This window comes from Gobius niger (genome assembly GCF_951799975.1).
Source record: "Gobius niger genome assembly, chromosome: 23".
In the NCBI taxonomy this organism is placed as follows: domain Eukaryota; kingdom Metazoa; phylum Chordata; class Actinopteri; order Gobiiformes; family Gobiidae; genus Gobius; species Gobius niger.
The window spans coordinates 6,994,431-7,016,956 of record NC_136874.1 but is presented as its reverse complement, the minus strand read 5'-3'; the positions used below and the strand labels follow the sequence as shown (position 1 = coordinate 7,016,956).

The 22,526-nt window shown below is 44.1% G+C and overlaps 2 protein-coding genes across 2 annotated transcripts; one reads left to right on the top strand and one right to left on the bottom strand.

Moving 5' to 3' along the window:
- Positions 1-1,932: 1,932 nt before the first annotated feature.
- On the bottom strand, positions 1,933-12,653 carry LOC306982078 (metalloreductase STEAP3-like). Its single transcript, XM_079581860.1, has 6 exons — positions 12,611-12,653; positions 10,270-10,511; positions 8,565-8,831; positions 6,916-7,443; positions 6,686-6,850; positions 1,933-2,474 (listed from the first exon to the last, which is right to left on the bottom strand). The coding sequence occupies exons 2-6, from the start codon at positions 10,495-10,497 to the stop codon at positions 2,187-2,189; spliced, it is 1,476 nt and encodes a 491-aa protein (XP_079437986.1). The 5' UTR covers positions 10,498-10,511; positions 12,611-12,653; the 3' UTR covers positions 1,933-2,186.
- Positions 12,654-18,233: 5,580 nt separating this feature from the next.
- On the top strand, positions 18,234-20,274 carry LOC306982072 (complement C1q-like protein 2). Its single transcript, XM_079581852.1, has 2 exons — positions 18,234-19,164; positions 19,745-20,274. The coding sequence occupies exons 1-2, from the start codon at positions 18,571-18,573 to the stop codon at positions 19,922-19,924; spliced, it is 774 nt and encodes a 257-aa protein (XP_079437978.1). The 5' UTR covers positions 18,234-18,570; the 3' UTR covers positions 19,925-20,274.
- Positions 20,275-22,526: the final 2,252 nt, after the last annotated feature.

The following is a 22,526-nucleotide window of genomic DNA, read 5'->3' as shown; positions in this document are numbered from 1 at the left end:
ACAATCTGCTGTGAAAACACATCCACATGGACCCGATTTTGGCTTGACACAGTTGTGTGCGATAAATATGTTTATAGTCCACCAGAAAACGGCTAACAAGAGGGGAAATTGTGATTCCCATGAAAATTTTTCCTCCAACTCGGCTAGCCACACACCCTTGTATGATGTGTTGCCATCTGCACTGCAAAAAGTAATTAACTAGATTAGTATAAACATCTCAATTTGAGCATAATAATCCAAATTTTAATTGTTTTGACTAGGTAAATTGTTCTTGGGCATTTTTCCTAGATTATTTCACTTGTTCTGAGACGTTTCTGACTCGTTTCAATACATTTCGTTCTTATTTCAGGTAATTTTCTTTGCCAATGGGGTAAGAAAATTGGTCTTATCTCATTGGCGATTTTACTTTCTTATTTAAAGCGAGATTTACCCTGGACCTGAACTGGTCTGAAATGTCCTCAAACAAGCAAAGTAAACTTGCTCCGATCAGGAAAAATGTCTAAATTAGCGAAAAACGCTCAAAACAAGATATATTTCCTCAATTCAAGTCATTTAAGACAATGCTTGATATTTACTTTTTGCAGTGTGTATCTGGGTAGCAGGTTCTAGAATGTGACGATGTCATCGGACCCAACGGGGGGGCAGGAGCCAGTTTTTCCTACACTTTCACAAGACGTAGCTAAAAAGAAAATACATGAATTTAAAAAAAATATCATTAATATCAGTCACTGGGTCCATGATCTCTCTGTACAAGACCAAAAACATCCTCAAAAACAAAAATAATTGTTCCTCTATATCAGGGGTGGCCAACCCGCGGCTCTCGAGCCGCATGCGGCTCTTGGCCAATCGGAGTGCGGCTCTTTGCATGATTGGAGATGTTTAGTAAAATGCGGCTCTTTGCAAAATAATTGGTAAATATTTCCCATAAACTGCAACAGTCTTTGACCAAAAATCCAATCATCGTCCTACAGACCCTGTTTCCATCTCTACATGAATGAGAGTCCGTATCTCCCTCTTTTTCGAGTGCCCGTGCAGCCCTCTACAGTCTATGGTGCAGCCTCACTCAAAGCGGGATGTAGGTTAAACAACAGGCAGGCAGATCGTGGCACTAGGATTAGCTTCTGTGCTTTTCAGATTTCTGATCAGCTACTCTTTATTTGATGCAATTTGGCCTCATATTCACAGAAAAAGATCAAAATTAGGAAATGGAAAAAAGCGGAGCTCTTATGTAGCAAATGATGCGAAGCGCGACATCGTAACGCGGAAATACGCAAAGTCATTGACTTTTCTTTCACATGTGACAGAGACTGTAACAGATGCAACTTAAAACAGACTCTCAGATCCTCCAGAGGATCCTGGTTAAAATTCATGAACTTTGTGCAGCCTAGAGTGCGTTCTCTGCACAGTCCAGTCAGGACCGAGCTGCAGGCACTGAGCGCTCAGGCCAGGGGCGAATCAGAGAAGGGGGCTCAGTGGGCAGGGCCCCACATACAAAAACACCCCAGCATTAAAAAAAAAATAATAATAATAATAATCTAATTCTGTCTCAGTCAGAACAGGAAACACAAAATGTCATTTAATATACATGTATTTCAATCTTGTTGAGGAGTAAAACCATTAAATCTAACACAATTATTAAAAAAAAGAAAGAAAAAGGCATAAAGTTATAGTTTATTGTGATTAAATAAAACGCTCACATTCTATTTAATCACAATAAACTACCGCCCTGGAATCTCGCTAATGGTCGGTGCCTTTGTGGCTCTTCACAGGATCAAGGTTGAAAATTTCGGCTCTTGGTCTCTGACTGGTTGGCCACCCCTGCTCTATATAATAGTATAGGCCTGTAGAACGCTATGATGCCACCTTCAACCCAGCAATTGCAATTATAACAGATTTGCCATGTTTGCCAGTTGCCATGACGAATCCAACTAACCCTTTAGTGGTCATATTGTTATGCCTCTTTTATCCTGCAGCAGAAAGTACCATAGAGATGCAAAAACACATACAATTTAGTGCAACAAGGTCGACATGGTTTCATTGGAAAGAGCTCTATTAAACTATTAACTATACAGATTTCGAGAACCCTTGCGAAGGCCCAGACAGCATTGAGAGAGCGGCGCTTTCAATGCGTTTTCAAAAGCTGGTATTCATCATTCATTTCCAGCGGGACCCGGCGGCTCCTGATCTCACACGTGGCTGACGTCTTCCAGCCCGTTGCGGCAGTCGTCGTCTGGCAGCGTGAAGCGGATGTGCCGGCTCTTCTCCCAGCCGCGGCGGATCTTACCCAGCCTCAGAGCCACGCACGGCAGGAGCAGGAGCGACCGAAGCAGGAGCACCGAGACGGAGAAGGGCGCCACCAGGAGGAAGGTCGGGGGGAGGTAGAAGCGGTACTGTCCCGGGTCGAAAGCGCGGGTCCATCCGTACAGGCAGGTGTGGAGGGTGCACATGAACAGGGCGCAGTGGCCCAGAGAGGACTGGAAGGAAAGAGGAGCGAGGATTCATTTCAGGTCAATGCAAAGCAGGGCCGAAAACACATTTCAATTCAGTTATAATAATAGTAGGGTTTACACAGTACAAGGAACAAGTCCAATTTAAAATGTTTTAACCCCCGCCTGAACTGAGCACATTTTCTCTAGTTTAGCTTTACCCAAATCTAAAAGCGTCCTGAAAGAAGCGTCGAAAAACAACAAAAAAGAGCAACAAATATGAGTAAAAATGAGAATGAAAATGCAACAAAAGAGACAAAAACGTGACAAATGTAATGAAAAAGTGACAAAAACGCAACAAAAAAGCCACAAAAGAGCAACAACAAAAATGACAAATGTGACAAAAGGGCATTACAAACAATGAAAAAACATTACAAAATGACAACGCAAGGAAAATTATCCATTTACAGTAGATGAGTTTTGTGACAGTGGTGCAAATGGTCTCATAATCGGAAGGTTGGGGTTTCGAATCCCGGCTTCTGCAGGTGCAGTCTGTCGTCGTGTCCTTGGGCAAGACACTTCACCCAATGTGAGTGGTTGGTGGTGGTCGGAGGGGCCAGATGTGAGCAGCCTCACTACTGTCAGCCACTACCCAGCGGAAACTGTGGCTTCAAATGTAGCTTACCATCATCAGCATGGAGTGAATGAACCCCCCTCTCTGACTTTTCATATGAATAGCTCTATACAGACAAGATTCTCTTCTCTTCCTTTCCCTAGGTTTGGGTAAAGCTGAACTAGAGCAAGCGCACTTGATGAAGGCAGGGGTTAAGAGGTAAATACACGTGCATTAGCCGCCACAGAGTCCAGATATGAACCCTATTGAGAATCTTTGGGATGTGCTGGAGGAGGCTTTGCACAGTGGTCACACTCTCCCATCATCAATACAATATCTTGGTGAAAAATGAATGCAACACTGGACCTTTTGACATTGCTGTTTCATTGTTTCAATAAGCTTCTACAAATATGTGCAGCAATCAAAGCTAAAGGCACTACTGGTGGCAACCTTTCTTTTTCAGTCAGGAATTGTATATTTGCAGAACAAAATTGTACTGAAACTACATTAAAAAGGAGTTCATGAAGAAAAGAAGGGACGAAAACCAGCAGTTTGAGAGCCTCATGCCATAAATCCATAAAGGAACAGCTCCATGAAGCAGTAAATATGATCAAATATGTTTGAATCATTTAGTATGCATGTGAACTTGTCTTGTGTGTCTGACATTTTGTACGTTCAACATTATATCAAATTTTGCTCAGAGATCTTCAGAGGAAATGCTACAAAATATCCTTATCTCAAAACGGTACAAATTCTTAGTCCTCAGGCCACACATTTGTTAAGGCACTCCAACTTCTAAACTTAAGCCATGCTTCGCTGAAGACTGTCCATTTAAGTGACTTTGCGCCGCCCAGTGAAGTTCATTAGCTCACGTAGTTCGTAGCCGGTGGAAGCCCTGAGGACGCACAGTGACCCGACACATCTGACCTAAATGAACTTCGTAATCATGTTCGTAATTAGCCAGGCCCAGAGCCAAAGCACTGACTCTCATAAACGCCTTCTATGTTTCCCCCCTGAGGGACTTCTGTACATTTTCTATGATGTACATGAGCAAATGTGGAAAACTTTATGAAGGAGTGGCGTCTTAGTCATGTAGTGAGGCCACTGCACCTGGGGCTATGTGGAGAAGTAAAGTTCTGTCACTAAAAATAAACTTCGGGGATATACTGTACTGCCACTATTTATTGTGCTGACCGGGCACTTTAACCAAGCTCATTTTCTCCACTTTTGCTTTGCCCAAATCTAAAAGCTTCTCGACTGGAGTTTACTGTGGGCCAACGTGACCTGGAGGTCGGGGAAACCATAGCACACGGAGGAAACCTAGAATTTTGTGCTCCTCTGATCCGCCTCCTGGGTTTGTCCCTGTTTCAGAGCGTTATGTCCTGCACTGGTCAGCTCCACCTCCCCCTTCCTCTACCTCTCCTGCACAGGTCCCTCCGCTCCACAACAGTCGTTCACATTTTCTGGGAAGAGCTTAGCAACTAATCTGTTTTATTCTCCAGTGAACGTCCATAACCCAGAACAATGGAAGGCATGTGTGGCTTAGCTGTGAGTCTTGCCCGGATGCCACCTCGTTTGTCCCTTCCTTGTTTCCTGTAGCTCCTCTTGTGACGCCTCCACTGTGCTGCAGGCGTGGGGGGCTCTTGGTGCCTCTTCAGTGTCTCAGAAGAAGACATTTGTTGGTCTCAATTGGGTTTAGCAGATAAGCTAGCCGTTTTTTTTTAAAAGCTGCTCTCTTCAGGACCATCATGGACACTTCCATCCACTTAACCCCAATGCCTCATTTAAAAGCCAAGACCTACAAAACTTGCGTTTTCGCCACATTTTAACACTTTATTGGCAAGTTTTTGTAGCTTTTTCTTGTCATGTTTGTGTTGTTTTTTTGTTGCTTTTTCATAAAAAATGTTGTTCACTTTCTTATTGTTACTTTTGCTTTTCCGCCATTTTTTTTGGCGTTTTTTTTTCTTTCTTCATCCTCGTTTGTGTCGCTATTTTTTACGCTTTTTTTCAAGAGGCTTTTAGATTTGCGTAATGCCAAACTGGACAAAATATGCTTGGGGGTTAAGAGATGAACTGTATTTTTGTCCTCGTCTTATATGAAAGTACAGTAGTGAGATGTTTAGTACTATAAAAGAAGGAAAAAGATGGACGGATACAAAAACAATAACCGATAATGCACACAGGCTGAATTGAACGCGGTGACTCTGCTTCAGCCGCTCCAGAAATAGCGCTTTTCCGATTGTTTCCAGACATATCATACGGTATTGTGTCTGCGTCAACAAGGACAGAGGGGACGCTGATGCTGTCCGGAGGCAGTGGGCCCTACACAGACACGTGACCGGCCCTTACATATGTACATTGTCCCAAAGCGGAGATGCCGAGCGCTCATTATCCTCATGGCAGCGGCGGCACATGACTAATCTGACGGCCACCGGATTAAGTTCAAGTGAAAGACGAAGGAGGAACAAGATGGCCGACGAGAGAGGGCATGAGTTGAGTCAGCGCCCTCCTGATGGCTCTGTCACCGTGCGAGTTTAACAAAGGAAACTGGGGCAGACACAGACATACGCGGGTAGACACAACAGGACTCGGGATGAGTGTACGAGTCCAGATGTGTTACTGTTATTGGAACATGTCAACTGTAGGAAAATAATGAAAATAGACTCCAGGAGAGGTCAGAAGTTCAGTGATGGAAAAGCTCAATGGTCAGTTTTTGAAGATTGTTTGCTACTTTCTCCCTTAGCATCTTAGCAACTCACCCTTTATGATGGCCATTTCCTCTGTGGGAGTCTGCGAGGATATACATGCTCATTCGCACACTTTACATAACTTTAAAGCCCATTTTTGCATCAAAATCTCTACTTTACTAGCACCCACAGACAACAACTTTCCTCATCTTGCACTTAAAGGCACACTGCGTAACATTTCAGACTATACTGTTGCCATCAGTACAAAACATGCTCCAACTCTTCACACATATTTATGGTATTAATCTTAACGCCTTAACGAAAGCATTTTCTCCAGTTTGGCTTTACCCAAATCTAAAAGCTTCTTACAGCCTACAGGCCAGTGCTACGCCTTATTTGAAAGCTTCAAAACTCAACTAAACAGATCTTTTTCCTCATGTTGTTGCCGTATGGTCATCAGGTTGAGTTTTTTTGGTCACTTTTTTGTTATTTGTCATTTTTTTTGTCGCTATTTTGACACTTTTTAAAACGCTTTTAGTGTTGGTTAAAGGGACTAGATGCAAGTTGGTCATTTTATACTCACTACTGCCACCTCAGGTCATACGTGTAACTGCAGTCTCTATATTAAGCTCGTGCATGACGACCCTTCGGACCCGAAGTAACACCTTTTTGAGTGACAGTGCAGGATTTTAGCAGTTGTGGTGAATAAGTCTGAGCTCATTCTACACATTAGGACATGGCTGAAAGACGTAGGGGGACGAAAATACTTAGTTTTAACATTTATAGTCCCTTTAAAGCCAAACAAGAGAAAATGCACACTGTTATGGTGGGGGTTAAGAGGTTGATCTATTGCAACATTTTTTTTCATATCCCCTTATTCACTTGCAGTGTCATGAAATAGATCGCATTATATTACAGCAATCTGCAGTAAAATAACCCGGCGTTGTCCGTAGTGTTACCTGTATGAAGCTGAACTCCCTCCAGTTGACCGTGTTGGCCACAGAGGGCAGTGAGGTGACCGCCAGCAGAGACAGGAGCCCGATGGCCATGATCCCCACCGAGACGTACAGCTCCATCCGCCACACCTCCTCATCCACCCACGAGTCCTCCACCCCCTCCTTTACCTGCACGAAGATGACACACTTACTAATAAAAACAACCTTTGAATATAACAGTGTATTTTACGTGCCTGTTTAAACGCTGTATTCAGTAGCTTGTACCGCGCCGACTTCCTCATCGGCAAACACAGGCTGTAGATCATATGCAGCACCGCGCAGAGGAAGCTACACAAACCCAACTGCTTCCTCTGGATCAACCATTTATCCAAACAGTTCGGGAAGCGCCTGTACTTCGTCCCCCACCAAAGCTGCAGGAAAGCCGCGCACAAACCCGGCACGTAGACCAGCGTCAGCAGGATGAGCGCCGCGCAGGGGAGAGTGACGTTAACCAGCTCGATGGGCATCTTGTAGAAGGCGCTCTTGCCGGCGGTGAGGTAAGGGTGCAGGACGTCGCGGATGAAGTTGTACAGGTAGAAGAGTACGAAAAGGGCGAGGGAGAGATGCACCGGGAGCCGCCAGGACGGGAAAAGATGCAGAGGCATGTTTTCCAGTTCTAAAGAGGCAGACAGGACGCCCATGTCCACAGGGATGAAGCCCATTCTCCGACAAAGCTGAGAGATGGAGGCTTTGGCCGGGCCGCTGTTACTGCACAGGAACACCTGCGAGCACGAGACAGAAGCAGGGATTTTTCATGTTTATCAAAGGCTGAAGTACTCAAAATATTGCTACAACTATATTTGTGCATATTTGACTTCAGAGTAGGCCAGTGGCTGCATGAGTGGTCAGCATGGCGCCTTTACTTTCCATCACAGTGCTCTCTGGGACGCTCCAGGATCAATTGTTTGGAAGGTTTTCACTGCTGACGGACCCCCACACAAGAAAACCTACAAAACAATTCATCTTGGAGCCTTGTAAAGACAACCGCGATCGAAAGTAAAGGCACCATGCTGACTACTCATACAGCCGCTTGGTCTCTACAAGGTTAAATACGCACAAATATAAAAAAATTCCGCTTTAAAAAATGCATAACGCTCCTTTAAGCCACTTTGAAACCAGTATTGGCAATACGCTTTGGGTCATTGTCCATTTGGAAGGCCCATCTGCGTCCAAGCTTCAACTTCCTGGCTGATGTCTTGAGATGTTGCTCCAATATTTCCACATAGTGTTCTTTTGTCATGATGTCATCTATTTTGTGAAGTGTACTAGTCCTTCCCGCAGCAAAACTATCCCACAGCATGATGCTGCCCCCCCTACTGAATTTCAAAGTTGGATTGGTGTTCTCAGGCTTGTAAGATTCCCTTTTTCCTCCGATGGTCATTATGGTAAAAAAAAAAAAATGCTTAACTTGAGTGGACAAGTGCCTACAGCTAGAGCTACAGCTTTTTAAAAAGGCACTGTACCCATGTTTTCCCTTTTTTAACCTCTTCACCACCACCAGAACTGAGCACATTTTCTCCTGTTCGTTATTACCCAAATCTAAATACTTAAGACTTAAAAAAAGCGATGAAAGAGTAACAAAAAAAGCGTCAACAATGCCACCAAAAAGTTACTAAAACTTGAGAAAAAACCCAATGAAAAACCATCACAGAATACGACATGAAAAGTGAAAATGTGGCAACACGCAAAGGAAAGTCTCAGTTTTGTAGGTCTTAGCTTTCAAATGAGGTGTCACACTAGTAGTAGTGACCATGATGGAGGGTAACTCTCTTTAGCTCTTTCCAAATTAAGCATAAGCAAAAGCTTGAAATAAAGCACCTCTACAGTACTTCTTCTCACACACCTGTCGGCTTCCGTCTCTCGGCCCGCTCTGTAGCGTCCACGCCGAGATGGTGTTGAACCCTTTGACGACCGCGCTCTCCGGGAACAGGTCGGCGAGCTGCGAGGCGTTCGAGGGTCCGTCCCGACAGACTCTCAGAGCATTACTCACATCCACCAGAGTCTTCCCTGCCAACGCCTGCTTCAGCTCCACCAGCGTCGAGTAGTGCTCGGGGAACAGGGCCACGAAGAGCAGGTCGGCCTGACTCGCAGCTTCGAGTTGAGTCACCACCTGTAAGCGTTTTATACACAAAGAACACAGAGCTAAAATCTATGCATTTATATATAGAGATGCACCGATCCAGCTGCTTTGCTTCCAGTACCGATACTGGGGTTTGAGTATCAGTCGATATCCGATATTAAGCGATACCAAGAGACTTTCTTAAAAGTGGAGTAAAAAAGTGATCCTCTTTTCTGTGAGATCAATAAAGTCTTATCTTTTCTTGTCATGATGTTACAGACCAATTATCAATTATATCTATTAATAAACTAAAGGAAAACATTTACCAAGGATCACTGGATATGACACTATCTTTGGTACAGGCTTTACATTAAAGTAAAAGTAGTGGTGGTAGTAATTTAGTGAGCTGAGTAAATTGAATTCCTTTTAAATTATTTGACTCAAGAAGAAGTTAAAGACTGTGACCAAAACAATCACTCAAGTAACAGTGAAAAAAAAAGAGTAAAAGTCTGATTTATGATTCAGTAGTGACATACGTAAATTATGAGAAACAAAACATGAAATTGTGTAAAAATCCTAGTATTTCCAAAGGAAATGCCAGAAAAATAAGAATAAGAATAAACTACATGAAACACATTATGTCAAAAACACATTTTGTGTGTCAAATGAAGCTTTTTCCACTTACAGAAGAACTAAGTAGCTCGTTTACCTTAATAAATCCTTTTCGTAGTCCCTCTGGGGGTAATACAAATGTTATACAATTGCAACAAGGCGCAATACACACTAATGGAATCACGAAGAAGAAGCTAGCAGGCTAACTGGTAAAGCTAATTGCGGGCTAGCACCACTTCAACCCTATTTACAGCAAAGTTTGAGTGAAAAAAATGTATCTCCATTGTGTAATTGAATGTACAATATCCCTCTCTCCCTTTGTCTTTTCTGTCAGCGTAGTATTTACTCTCACGGACAATTAATGAGTTTGGGGCATGAGTTACCTAGCTCTGCTTTAAAGATTTACCAACAGAGGAGCGAGTAACAATTTTTTTTTTACTTGAGCAAGAGTACCAATACTTCATTATAATATTACTCTGGTACTATCTAGCAAAACTACGCTAAGAAGTACAATTACCTGAAACAACTCAAGTGCGTGTACTTGTAAATAAATGTAACTGAATACTACCCGCCTGTGGTTCATAATATGCATGAAAACTAACAAAGTCACATTGTTCTCACAAAACCTACAGCTCTGCTCAAATCCTTCAGTACAATGACAACAGTAATTAGGCTCAGCAGGAGAAATCCAGGCAAACATGTAATTACCACCACACACAACAATGGAGCTGCTTCAAGGCCGCAAAAACCATAGGTAAAAAGTACGGCTGAAAATATATCCAAGCAAAGGTTGTGTTACAAAAATACTGTATATGTTTTAAGCAGGCTCCATTGAGGTTTATGAGTTACACACACTAAGCTCGAAGAGATCCTGTACCTCTGCCTCTTCAGGAAACAGCGCCACCGACCGCTTGGGACTCCGGCTGCCCACCACCACTTGGTACCCAGATGCGATCAGGCGCCGGGCCAGGGAGCGAGCGAAGTCCCCCGTGCCCAAAATCCCCACCAGCGGACATCCCGGTTCAGTCAGCGAGGCTTCGAAATGTCCGAGGCCTCTGCCGTCGCCTCGGTCTCGGATCAAAGGCTTGGACATGTTGTCGGGCATGCTGAAGGCGCCGTCTGCAGAGGAGGGAGACACAAAAAGATGAAGCTCATGTAATCCTCTGTGGTGTAATGTTTTCCTAAATGGGGACGTGACTAAACACATGCATAGTCATAGAGCGAACAGGTTTGGAGAGGGAGATGGAAATGATTAACCAATTAAGACTTATCCACAATATTGCCCATTGATCCAGGAAAAGTATCTAAATGTCATGGAGACAGCAAAGAATAGGCGTCTGAATAAATGTACAAATTTCAATTTTGATTTGATTGCAATTAATTGTACCAGCCTAGCACTTGTCTTTTATAGGTCAAACAATCAGAATGGGTTTTACTCGAGTCAAAACAATGTAATAACCATGTCATTGTTTTCATTAGCACCAATTTGTACTATTTTACATGTGGAGCACTGCATGCTATACATACAGCTAAAAGATTGTCTTAGCCGTTTCTCCATTGTGGTCACCATAGTAAATACTCATTATTACAGGGGTCAAAGACCATCTCTTTGGTTTAACCTCCGTTAAGAGTCAGGTGGTGCTCCTCGCAAAGGGAATGGAAAGAGTCGATTTCTTAGAAGTAAGATGGACTTTCGCCTTTTGTTAATAGGCTCATAATGACGGCTCCAGGGCTGCTTGTTTTGCTTCAGACAGGGCGTTATTTACCCTCACTTGCTGTGACCTGTTTGTTAAAAAGGAATAAACCACTTCAACAAAAAACGGCTAACCTATAGGTCTAACAGTTTTGTACAAGTAAGTGTCAGAGTAAAATCATGTAAAATCAGTGAAAAGGGGAAGATGACTGACTCTTCCCAAGATGGGATTTGCAAAGGGAAGAGGCAGCAGTCAAACCCCGAATGTACGAGGGGAAGTCAAAGGTCACACAACAAAAGGTCAAAAAAATGTAAAATGAATTGTTTTTTATGGAATAAATGATCATTATTGCGATGTTTTCTGGTTTTAAATGCCAAATATTTCCGTACAGGCACCACAAAAAAGTATCGTTCAGGTATCAGTATCATAAGTATTCTTAAAAGCCATGGGAACAAACTGCCTGTCGATTGGCACAGCTCTAGTTGCTGCGCATGTGCAGAACTACCATCGAGTTCAGCTTTTTAACTGTCGATTTAGGCTGTAGTCTTTTCTACACGTAATTAGTAAATGACGTAGCTGCAAAAACAATTTAGCTTTAAATATCTGTCTGTTGAAAATATAGGCTTTAAAAACTAAAAAGAGCACAATATTTGTTAATAATCATCAGGCATTGTAATAAAAGTTGCTGACGAAAGCTTCTTCTGCTCTTTAGTTATTATTATGCAAGGCAAAGTTTACAACCTGGTTATAGCTTGTTTTTACTAGAAACAAAGAAATGTGCACATGCTTATCAAACAGTACCCATAATAATTGATATAATAAGCTGTAAATTACTGATTTATACAGGGTTGGAGTAGAAAAACAGCTCATCTCAACTTATGGCTATGACACTGTAATGATAAGGATATACACACTAGTTAGTTAAAAAGGAAAATGATATCTAGCTTTCTATGCACTGAAATGTTCATATCCAGGTCCTGTCAGAGGTCAGGTCGACTGAGGACGACCATGTGCACAATATGATTCAAGTCTCAACTGACGCGTCCTAGAATCGTCGCGTTGTGGGACGCAATAACACTTGTGCGTCTTCAGAGAGACTTCCGTCATGTCAAAAGAGCGAATAAAACGCAAATGAAGGGCTTTCTTTCTTGGGTAAGTTATTAAAACACGCTTTACTTCGGACATATTGAATGCCGAGTTGTAGATGAAGCTGTCGTTGTTTAGAAAAGTCTCGTGGTTAATGTGTCATGCGTAATAGTGCGTGTTATTTAGCTCTCATTACTCAAACCTGTATTAATCTAAAGGGGGTTCGGGGGACACAGCGGTTGGCATGGAGGCGCCGTTTACCCGTGCGTCCTTGGCAACTTTAGGAAACTTTACGCTTGAGATACAACAGCTTCAAAGACACCAAAGTGACTCAGACAAACCACTGAGACGACACGCGCTTTAACACGTCGACAGTAACATTTCATTCACCGTAAACCAACAGCTGAAGTAGGAAATTTGAGGGACTTACTCACCCACTCACCTCGCTGCCTGGCTTTTTCTCTGTGCCACCGTCTCTCTTCCTGATAACATGACGCACACGGTTGGCCCCGCCCAGAGCACGCCCCCGAGTGTGAGCCCAAGATAAAGTAAAAAAAAACTACCCCTGCAACGAAAATACACAGAAGTAACAGCTGGCAAACGGCGAGACACAGGAGAAGATCAGTGAAAACATCTGTAAAAATAAAAATGTCTTGTTTTTTTTGTAGTTTAAACCAAGACAAAAACGAGAAGAATCGAGAAGCTTTTAGATTTGGGTAAAGTCGAACTGGAGACAATGCACTCTGCAAAAGGCTCATTCATGCTTCACAACTTTGTTCTTGCAACCGGAGCTGCAAGAACAAAATGAAGTCACTTTTGCCTTGTTGCCATCAGTAACAAAATGTTTACATGGCTACAAGGCAAAAGTGACTTCATTTTGTTCTTGCAGCTCAGGGTGCAAGAACATCAAGAGGTTAAAGCAGAAAGGATATGACCATATTTGGGTTACGGCGCCATTTCAGTCACCATTCATGCTACACGTGGATACCAAACAGGTCAATATTTTGCGAATGAATGAGTGTGGGAGTGTGGGCCGGAGCACCACGATGTTGTAGAATGGGAAATCTCCATCTTGCTAGCAGACAATTGCAAAGGGTGAGTTTTTTTTTTTTCCTCTGACATTAAAATTAAGATCTTAAAGGAACAGGCCACCATTTTTACATACTGAGATATGTTCTTACCTGAGCTTAGACGAGTTGAGGCGCACCTGTCTGGTCTTTTAACAAATGCTGTTAGCATTTAGCCTCCAAACTGGGGAGACGTTAGAAGCTACCAACTTGTTCCACGTTTTCCCTGTTTAAATACAGTTACTTTAAACGTTACACGATCCAAGTCCAGTTACATAAAATTAAACATGTCAATTTTCTAAGCGGATGAAAAGGCGTACTATATTGTGAGCTGTATTAACACCATAGGAGCACTTCGACATCCGCGCATATCTCATCTTTACTGCATTATAGTGCCCCTTTTTTTTAACGTCACAACAGTTTGGGGCTATACCTTTGCTGGGAGAAGCTAAATGCTAACAATATTTGTGTGACAAGGTAAGAACATATCTCAGTATGGAAAAACGGTGGCCTGTTCCTTTAAGGGAGTAAAAGAGCTAAACATATAGGTTTAGATGTATTGTATCCTCTGCATTTCAATGACTTTGAAATGTGGCATCGATCTTGAGTTTCGGAGTATCGAGCTGAAAGATTTAGCCAATTGTGCTTGTTTTGTCCACGTCACGATCTGGGAACTGAACGCAAGACCATTCTTTCAGTGCAGATTGCCACCTTATGGACCGGTCCCTTATTACCTCAAACGAAAATCTACTAAATTACATTACCCCCGCGTGCTGACAGATAACTCTCTCCCCGGCCTGCAAGAGCGTGTTGAAAAGATGTCCCACCCGCGGCCACTCGCTGTCAACATGGCTTCATCAGGGCTGCCTTTGCCACTTGCAGAAGGTTGAATCCCTCAGGCTGGCCGCGCTGCATCACTGTCACCCGCGCAGTACAGTGGCAACGACGGCCTCTCGTCTGTTTACAACACTCTGGGTTATAGTCCTTGGAATACATATCCAGATTGTAAAGGCTTTCCTTCATGGATATCGCCATCTGTGGCTCCCCCGGTGCACTGACCCTTTGTCCTGTGTCAGATGGGCTAAATTATTTGGGAAGCGACGCCTGGCCCACTGTCCTATATTGAAATGAATTAGCGTGGGCAGACAGACTTGCCTTTCCTATTCCTGGGTCTCCAGCGCCTCCTGGGTTTGTCTCTGTTTCAGAGCGTGGTGTCCTGCACTGGTCAGCTCCTCCACCTCCTCAACAATCTTTCACCATCTTCTGGGAAATGGTAAATGGACTCAACTTATATAGCGCTTTTCTACCTTTATCAGGCTCAAAGCGCTTTACATTAACCCATTCACTCTCTCATTCATACACCAGTGTGCGCAGGCAATGCAGGCAAGTAGTAGTGAAGTGTCTTGCCCAAGGACACAACGACAGTGTGCATTTGCAGGAGCTGGGATTCGAACCCACGGACTTCCGATCACGACACGACCCGCTCTATCAACTACCAACTGTTTTATTCTCCAGTGAACGTCCATTAGCCAGAACGCTAGCAAGGATAGAAGGCTTAGCTGAGAGTCTTGCCCGGATACCTCCTGGTTTGCCCCTTTTTTGTTTCCTGTAGCACCTCTTGTGACGCCTCCACTGTGTTGCAGGTGTGGGCGGCTCTTGATAGGTCTCAAATGTGCTCATATGCTAAGAGTCTACACAAGCTTGTTGAGGCAAAGTGAATTAATGTCAAGTTTTATGGATGAATTTTCTCTTTTAGCGCCAAATGAACATATTGAACACATGTTTTAAGTAATTAAATAACTTTTAAATAAAATATATCAGAAATAAATATATATTGTCTGTTTTGAAAAATAATCTCATCTCAGCTTCATCCTTTCCGACAGGCTATTACTGTGTAATAAACCTTTAATTTGGGTCCAAAGAGTGAATGGGGAAACCATAAGTTTTTCTCTAGTGTCAATCCAAAGCAAGGAAAACATGAAGCTTTTGCGGATTTACTCACAGTGGGAAGAGCAAGTATTTTAATTTTTGATTACCAACACCCCCTCCTGGAACCGCCACCTTAGCGTGGTGGAGGGGTTTGAGCACCTGAATGATCCTGGAGCTCTGTTGTCGGGGCTTCGTGCCTCTGGTAGGGTCTCCCAGGGCAAACAGGTCCTAGGTGACGGGTCAGACAAAGAGCAGTTCAGAAGCTCCTTATGAGAGAACAACAGGCCCGGTTAGAACCATGAGGCCGTCCTTCTGTGGACCCACCACCTGCAGGAGGAGCCATAAGGGGCAGGTGCAATGTGATTTCGACCCGGCAACGGACAAGTGGAAGAAAATGGATGGATGGATGGATTACCAATACTTGCACGGCTGCAAGTAAAAGTAACTTATGGCTGCTTCTTCAGTTCCGTGCAGTTTTGTCTGTGTGTAAAAATGCTGGCCATACAAAGAGTGAAAATGTTAAATCTAACCAGTGCCATCTGTGATTTCCTTAGGTGTTTTGGAGCAGCATGTGAGGGGACTTCAATGTCAAAGTGCTCCATCCAGGAGGCGTGTTTGCTTGTGCTTTCGAGGGCCGGCGAGGTGTCTTGGGTGGTCCACCTCATCCGGGATTAGGGTCACGCTCTGAGACAGGAGCTGATGGTGCAAGCTGTCAGCGCCGACTTGTTTTCCCCCTGCAAAGCTTCAAACACAATACCTCGTGACAACTGAAAAATGCTCCCTAACGTCGCATTATGCTGGAGAAACCTCCCCGCGCAACGACGAGAGCGGGGTCTAATGACGACTGAGTCATTTGGTGCGCCGTGGCTTCCAGTGGGTGACACAGCAGTCTGCGAACATGTGATTATATGAGCGCGGTGTATCGGCCACCGGGCGCAAGGAAGGAAAAAAAAAAAAGGCATAACTCTCACTGTGTTTCGTGTGTGGCTCAACACCGCCTTAAAGCATGGTCAACTGTATCCACAAAGGTCATTCAAGCTGGGATGTAAAAGGTTTCCTCAGGGCAAAAGACAATGATCAACAATGTAAAGTGATCACGAGTTATGTGGATAGAATGACAGGGTTTATATGGAGTTGTTTTGACAAGTGAAGATTTTGTTGGGCATTTGACCTGTAATCTCTTGTTCTGAGATGTTTCTGACTCAATTCAATGCATTTGCTAATGGGGTCAGAAAATTGCTCTTGTCCCATGTCTGCAATACATCCAGAACTCTGCTGCCCGCCTCCTCCTCCACACCCGGTCCAGAGAACACATCACCCCCGTCCTCCAACAGCTCCACTGTTCAATATCACATCCAATACAAGCTCCTCCTCCTCCTCACCTACAGGGCCCTCCATAACCTGGCCCCGCCCGACCTCACCAAGCTCCTGCAACAACACCAACCCACCCACCGCCTCCGCTCAGCCGACTCCAACCGCCTCACTCCCATCACCCGCACCAACCGCCGGACCTTTGCTATCGCCGCCCCACACCCTCTGGAACTCACTCCCACAGCCCATCAGAAACACTCACTCCCAAACTTTAAATCAGTACTCAAAACCCATCTCTTCAAACTGGCTTTTTCTTAAAACGGTCCATTTAAACTTGGTCTGAACAAAAAAAGTTTAAATGAGTGAAAACCACACCACAGTGTACACGTTTTACCATCGGGGTAGACAACGTCAGGCCCGGGTGCAAAGTCTGGCCGTCAAGCATAAATCCTCTGGTCCCACAAACAGTTTTACAGCTGCACAGAACAGAGATCAAATAAAAAGTACTCAGACAATACAAAAAAGTTCAGTTCCTTTGAAAATTTTCATGGGGGCAGACTCCCAGACCACCCAATGTGTATGTATAATATCATGAGTAGAAACAATGCAAAAGGTATTCTGAAAAAGTTACATAACTGATATTGACTTGCCTCGAGCTAACGACACAAAACAAGCAGAGAAAGGTGTGGAATTTGTCATAAAGATAACCTTGGACTTCCCTCACCTCCAGACACAGCTGCAGCCATGTTGGATGGTTAAATCTAAGTTGAGCGTGGGTGAAATTGCTCTGGGCCGCAGCGTAAGCCCCTTGTCCAGGCCAGATTCAGGCATCACCTTGAGCTTTAAAGCCCCGTGTGATGGAGAAGAAACGCAGGCTGCGATTCTGTAAAACACGTATTTTAGACATCATGGTGACGAAATGTACGTTTCAAACGGACCACGTTCTTTTGGAAAAAAAACTAATAGATTAATGAACAATGAGGCTGCACAGCTTGCTCTGTTTCAAGTTCTCCGTGTCCTCAAAAACAAAAGAGGCCATCAGAGACAGATTTGTATGCAAAAGAGTAATGATCTGTCGGGCTCTGGGGGAATTTTAATTTAGCAGAATCTGAATTCAAAGCCTCTCCGTCCGAAAACAAGACATCATCTCCCCAGACTGATGAAGACGTCCCAGGAGAGAGTATGGTGCCGAAAGTCAATCTCAGCCCTTCACTTTTACTGTGCTTGAATGACACGGTCTGTATGACTTATAATTTAGTTGGTCACTTCATGAATGTACGGAGCAGCCCCAGAGCAGCCGGGCAGTGACTTTGAGCGTCATCTTTATCTGAGTAAATGCATCCTCACGCACCCAGATTCACAAGCACAAAAACATCCTGAGCTGCAGACAGGAGAGGGCATGTATTGATCAGGTTTGGACTGGTTTGGGCAGAAACTGTCGGCTTTGTAACATGAAGCAACTCATGTTGAGCATTGCAGCCCCAAACAAACAAACAAACAAACAAATACATCTCTCTTCACTGTACACTTAAAAGAGAACACAATATTGGACGTGTGTGCCTCATTTAAGAGCTGTCAAACAGGTCCACCCCCCCCCCCCCCCCCCCCCACACACACACACACACACACACACACACACAGACAGGTGAGAAAGCAAACTGTCCAACTGTTAATTGCGCAGGACGCTCATGTCTTTGACCTCGTTCATTGTTCATCATTTCGCTCGTGACGTCACGTGACAATGACCAACAGACAAAGTGAAGTGACATGTGGTAAACACATAACTGCCATGTCTTAATCTGAAGGTTACAGCTGCTCTTCCGGTCTGATTTGCGTTACAGCTGTCCACAGCTGGCCGCGCGCTCTTCTCCATCCATCTCTCCCGCGCGCTCGGTCCCAGCCGCTGCCCAGAGCCTCGCGCCTCAGACCGCTTGAGCTGCACAGAGCGATGCGCTCGTGAGGACCATCGCAGTTTACTGAGTGGAAGTGTCTACAGCCACCATTCCCCGTGGGCGCGCCACCGCGGACTGCGCGCCATCCATCTGCCCCGGGAGGAAGCGGGCGCTGCTGGCCGCGGTCAGTGTCTCCGTGATGGTCCTGTTGGCGGTGGTCATAGCGGTCCCGTTGTTCATGCTGCGCTCCACGGAGAGCTCAACACATTATTATGAGATGATGGGCACGTGCCGCATGGTGTGCGACCCTTATACCGCCAAACCGGGGGGCGCAACAGCCATGAAGCAGAGTGGAAACGCGCTGCCGCCGCCTTCTACAGCGCAGGCGACGCGGGGGGAACCGGGCAGACCGGGGAAACCTGGACCCAGAGGATCTCCAGGAGAGCCAGGTCCACCGGGACCACCAGGACCGAGGGGTCCACCGGGAGACAGGGGCCCCAACAAACTGTCCGTGCCCACTTTAACAACTGGAACAACGGATACCACGGAAAATGACAGGAACTCGTCCTCCAACCCGTTACGCATCGCATTTTACGTGGGTCTGAAGAACCCCCATGAGGGGTACGAGGTGCTTAAGTTCGACGACGTGATTACTAACTTGGGAAACCACTACGACGCGAGCACTGGCAAGTTCACGTGCCAGGTGTCTGGGATGTATTACTTCACCTACCACGTGCTGATGCGCGGAGGAGACGGCACTAGTATGTGGGCCGACCTGTGCAAGAACGGGCAGGTAAGACGAACCAAGCACGGCACCGCGGGCTCTTTTTGACTAAAGCATCACTGAGGCACACGGTGTGTCCAAATGCAAATCCTCTTAAATGTCTTCATCACGACTGAAACTGTCCCCTTTCCCAAAGCGCCCGAGCGGCTCTTAACATGGCAATTAATGCAATAAACCTTTCAGATGAGTGGTATTGACAGGAAGAACCGAGTGTTTGAAAAATATGATTCAGGGAGTTCAACATGCATTTATTTATACGTGTCATTAGGTGCAAAGTCGTGACTTGGATTCATTTTACGCACCAAAGGCGCATCGCTTCGAGCACGTCTCTCTCTCCTCGTGTCCCTATAACGAATGTCGTTATCTTATCTGTAGCTGAAGTAACATATAGTAACACGGGTCATGCTTGTGGTCATGTTACTGTCCGCGTGCTCGCTCTGTTGCTCCGTGACGCTCGTGCGTAAAAGCTGATTGTCACGCCGATGCGTCTGGAAACAAACACCCTGTTTTATTTCACACAAGGGGTTATTATTGCTCTCTTTCACAATGTTTTTTTTTTTTTTTTCATTTTCTTTTTTGTTTATCCCAGGTCAGAGCCAGTGCCATCGCTCAGGACGCGGACCAGAACTACGACTACGCCAGCAACACCGCGCTGCTGCACCTGGACTCTGGAGACGAGGTGTACGTCAAACTGGACGGAGGCAAAGCGCACGGGGGCAACAACAACAAGTACAGCACCTTCTCCGGCTTCATCCTGTATCCAGACTGAACACCTGCGCCCATGGACTCAGACACCCAGATGTTTCTCTCAAATGCCAATACCTATAGATGTTTTTTTATATGTTTACCAAGAAAAATGTTACAGTATTTAAAGTGATGAAGAGCTCACAGACTCACTGTTCAGATTAGGCCTCACCATACGCCAAATCAGGGATATTGTAAAAGTGTGTGTGTTAATTGTGCCATTGCCAAAATCAATTGTTATTTCTTCATTTAAGACAAGTGTTCATCTGCCTTTACGATTAGGCCACAGTTATGGATTTGACGTTGACATTTCGGCCCCCCCAAACATAAGTGATGTTCAATGTCTCACTTAATCAACTATATCCAAATAAATAAAACCAGATTATTAACTCGATGGATGGTGTCTGTGTTCACTCAGCTTCAGCCCCAGTGCTGCCCGCGGTCATCTGCGGTCACTGACTCGCTCTAAATGTGCGGAGCGCCCCGTTGGCCGTTTGTCTGCAGAGGTTTTATTCATAAAGGTCACGCCGAGGCTTTCACTGCTGACCCTAATTTTAGTTACAAAGCACTTTCACGGACGCTGCATAGGCCCATGTTGCAGATTATTTATGGACTGTGTGATTGAAAAAAAAATAGAGAAAACAGGTGAATAGTTTATTTACTTATAATAATGCAAAGATTAGCCTGAAAAGCACGGATTCAAATATGTGCACTGTGGCAAAGTGTTCGATTACTGATGGCTTAGGTTTAGGACTAGAGTTATTTTTTGTGCATATCCAAATCCCAAAGTGTATTCACAGAATTCACAGCCTATATGCCAGGGTGTCATTTGAAAACCAAGACCTTCTAGTTTCGTGTAAGACCTGAGTAAGTGAAACAGAACTTACATGACATTTGCCAGCCCCATAAAGCCCTTTACATTCCTGACATTTCATTTGATGTATTTATCTAATTTAAAACTACAGGTGAAACTTGGAAAAATAGATCATTAAAAAGTACATTGTGAAAATATGACAGACTCATTACGTGAGATGTGTGTAGCCTTTATTTGTTGTCATTTTGATTATCATGGCTCAGCTTGTAAAAAAACAAAACAAATAAAAATCTCATAAAATTAGAATATTTTGAAGATGGGCTTTAACCCATAATTATCAAAATGATAACAAAGGCTTGGCAGATGTCACTTTGCATATAATGAGTCTATATCCTATATTAGTTTCACATTTTAAGTTGAATTACAGAAATAAATGAATTTTATTTGAACGATATTCTCATTTTCTGAGTTTCACCTGCATATTTTAGTGAAATTAAGCCAAATATCAAAACACAGTATCCAAACTAGCATCCTTAAACCAGATTTGAAATGCTGTGCACCTGAGTCTATTATAAAAGTAATAAAGTGGCCTGAAAAGTTTGGGAACCCCTGGCCTCTGCCAGGCACCTTAATGTACTCATAGGCCCCAGGGCTCAAACAGAATTGTAGACAACACATTTTCCAATGGGAACAATGTGTGAAAGAGAGTGGTTATTGGTGCCTATGAGCCCCAAAACTAACAGTTTTTTTGAATGGTGCACTCTGCCTGACGCCCATAGTTGTTGGAACTGTTTACAAACGCTCAAATTTAATCATAAAAAGCAACCTCTCTTAAAGCAGTACTAAGTTACTTGTTTACCTTAATAAATCCTTTCCGTAGTCCCTCTGAGGGTAATACAAGTGTTGATGGGATGATTGGAGGGTCTTTCATCTCCCCCTGGTGTTTCTGGACAGAAAATTACAATTACATCTTCGCCGCCTCCAGGTCGAATACACACTAACAGAATCACAAAGAATAAGTTAGCAGGCTAACGGGCAAAGCTAACTTCGGGCTAGCGCAGTATTCACAGCCAAGTTTGAGTGAAAACCTAGTATCTGTCGTAGCGTAGTCTTTACTCTCACGGACAATTAATGAGTAAAAAAATGTAACATGCTGCAACACCTGCAGTGGCGCTTATGGCCTGTAGGGGCATGAGTTACTTAGTGCTGCTTTAAATCTTGTAGAAAGAGTTGCTCCAGACACAAGGGCATCATGTCCTGTGCTAAGTGGTTACATGACTAAACCTATGCTCTGAGTTCTTCTGTATCATCTGCTGTTATTCATAAAACACAGTGAAAACCCGGCAGCGCTCTCATTCACATCTGAATAACCTGTTCTGAGATCAGCGCAGACCTCTCTGAGCATTCATTAAGAGGATGCTTGTTTACTCGCTCTCTCACCCCTTTTTTTTTCTCCACCTCACAAATCGCTTTGGGGAAATCACACACACCAAACAGCTGTTTACACATCAAGACGCTCAATTTAAATGGAAATCATGGAGGACAAATATTAGCATGCATGCTTAGGTAAACCGTGAAGGCGTCGGCATCGCAAAATGACTTCAGGTTACGCTGTTTTGAGAATGGAAAGAAATAATCACGAGATAAAATGATGTTGAAAACGTTTTTATAAGAAGCCCATTGAAGCATGAATCCTTCTTATGAGTTTTACTATAAGGCTCTGCAGGTGTAAAAGGCCCCAAATGTCAGTATTTGTATTTGCTCTTCGACACGGCGGCAACAAACTGTTTACAAACCTCCAGCCCCCTCAGAC

Bases quoted from the DNA above. Each gene is read 5' to 3' on its own strand.
- LOC306982078 (XM_079581860.1), bottom strand. From the start codon at position 10,497: ATGCCCGACAACATGTCCAAGCCTTTGATCCGAGACCGAGGCGACGGC. The intron at 8,832-10,269 runs GTACAGGATCTC...AAACGCTTACAG, and splicing joins TGTTTCCTGAAGAGGCAGAG to GTGGTGACTCAACTCGAAGC. The intron at 6,851-6,915 runs GCACGTAAAATA...ATCTTCGTGCAG, and splicing joins TGAATACAGCGTTTAAACAG to GTAAAGGAGGGGGTGGAGGA.
- LOC306982072 (XM_079581852.1), top strand. From the start codon at position 18,571: ATGGTCCTGTTGGCGGTGGTCATAGCGGTCCCGTTGTTCATGCTGCGC. The intron at 19,165-19,744 runs GTAAGACGAACC...TGTTTATCCCAG, and splicing joins ACCTGTGCAAGAACGGGCAG to GTCAGAGCCAGTGCCATCGC.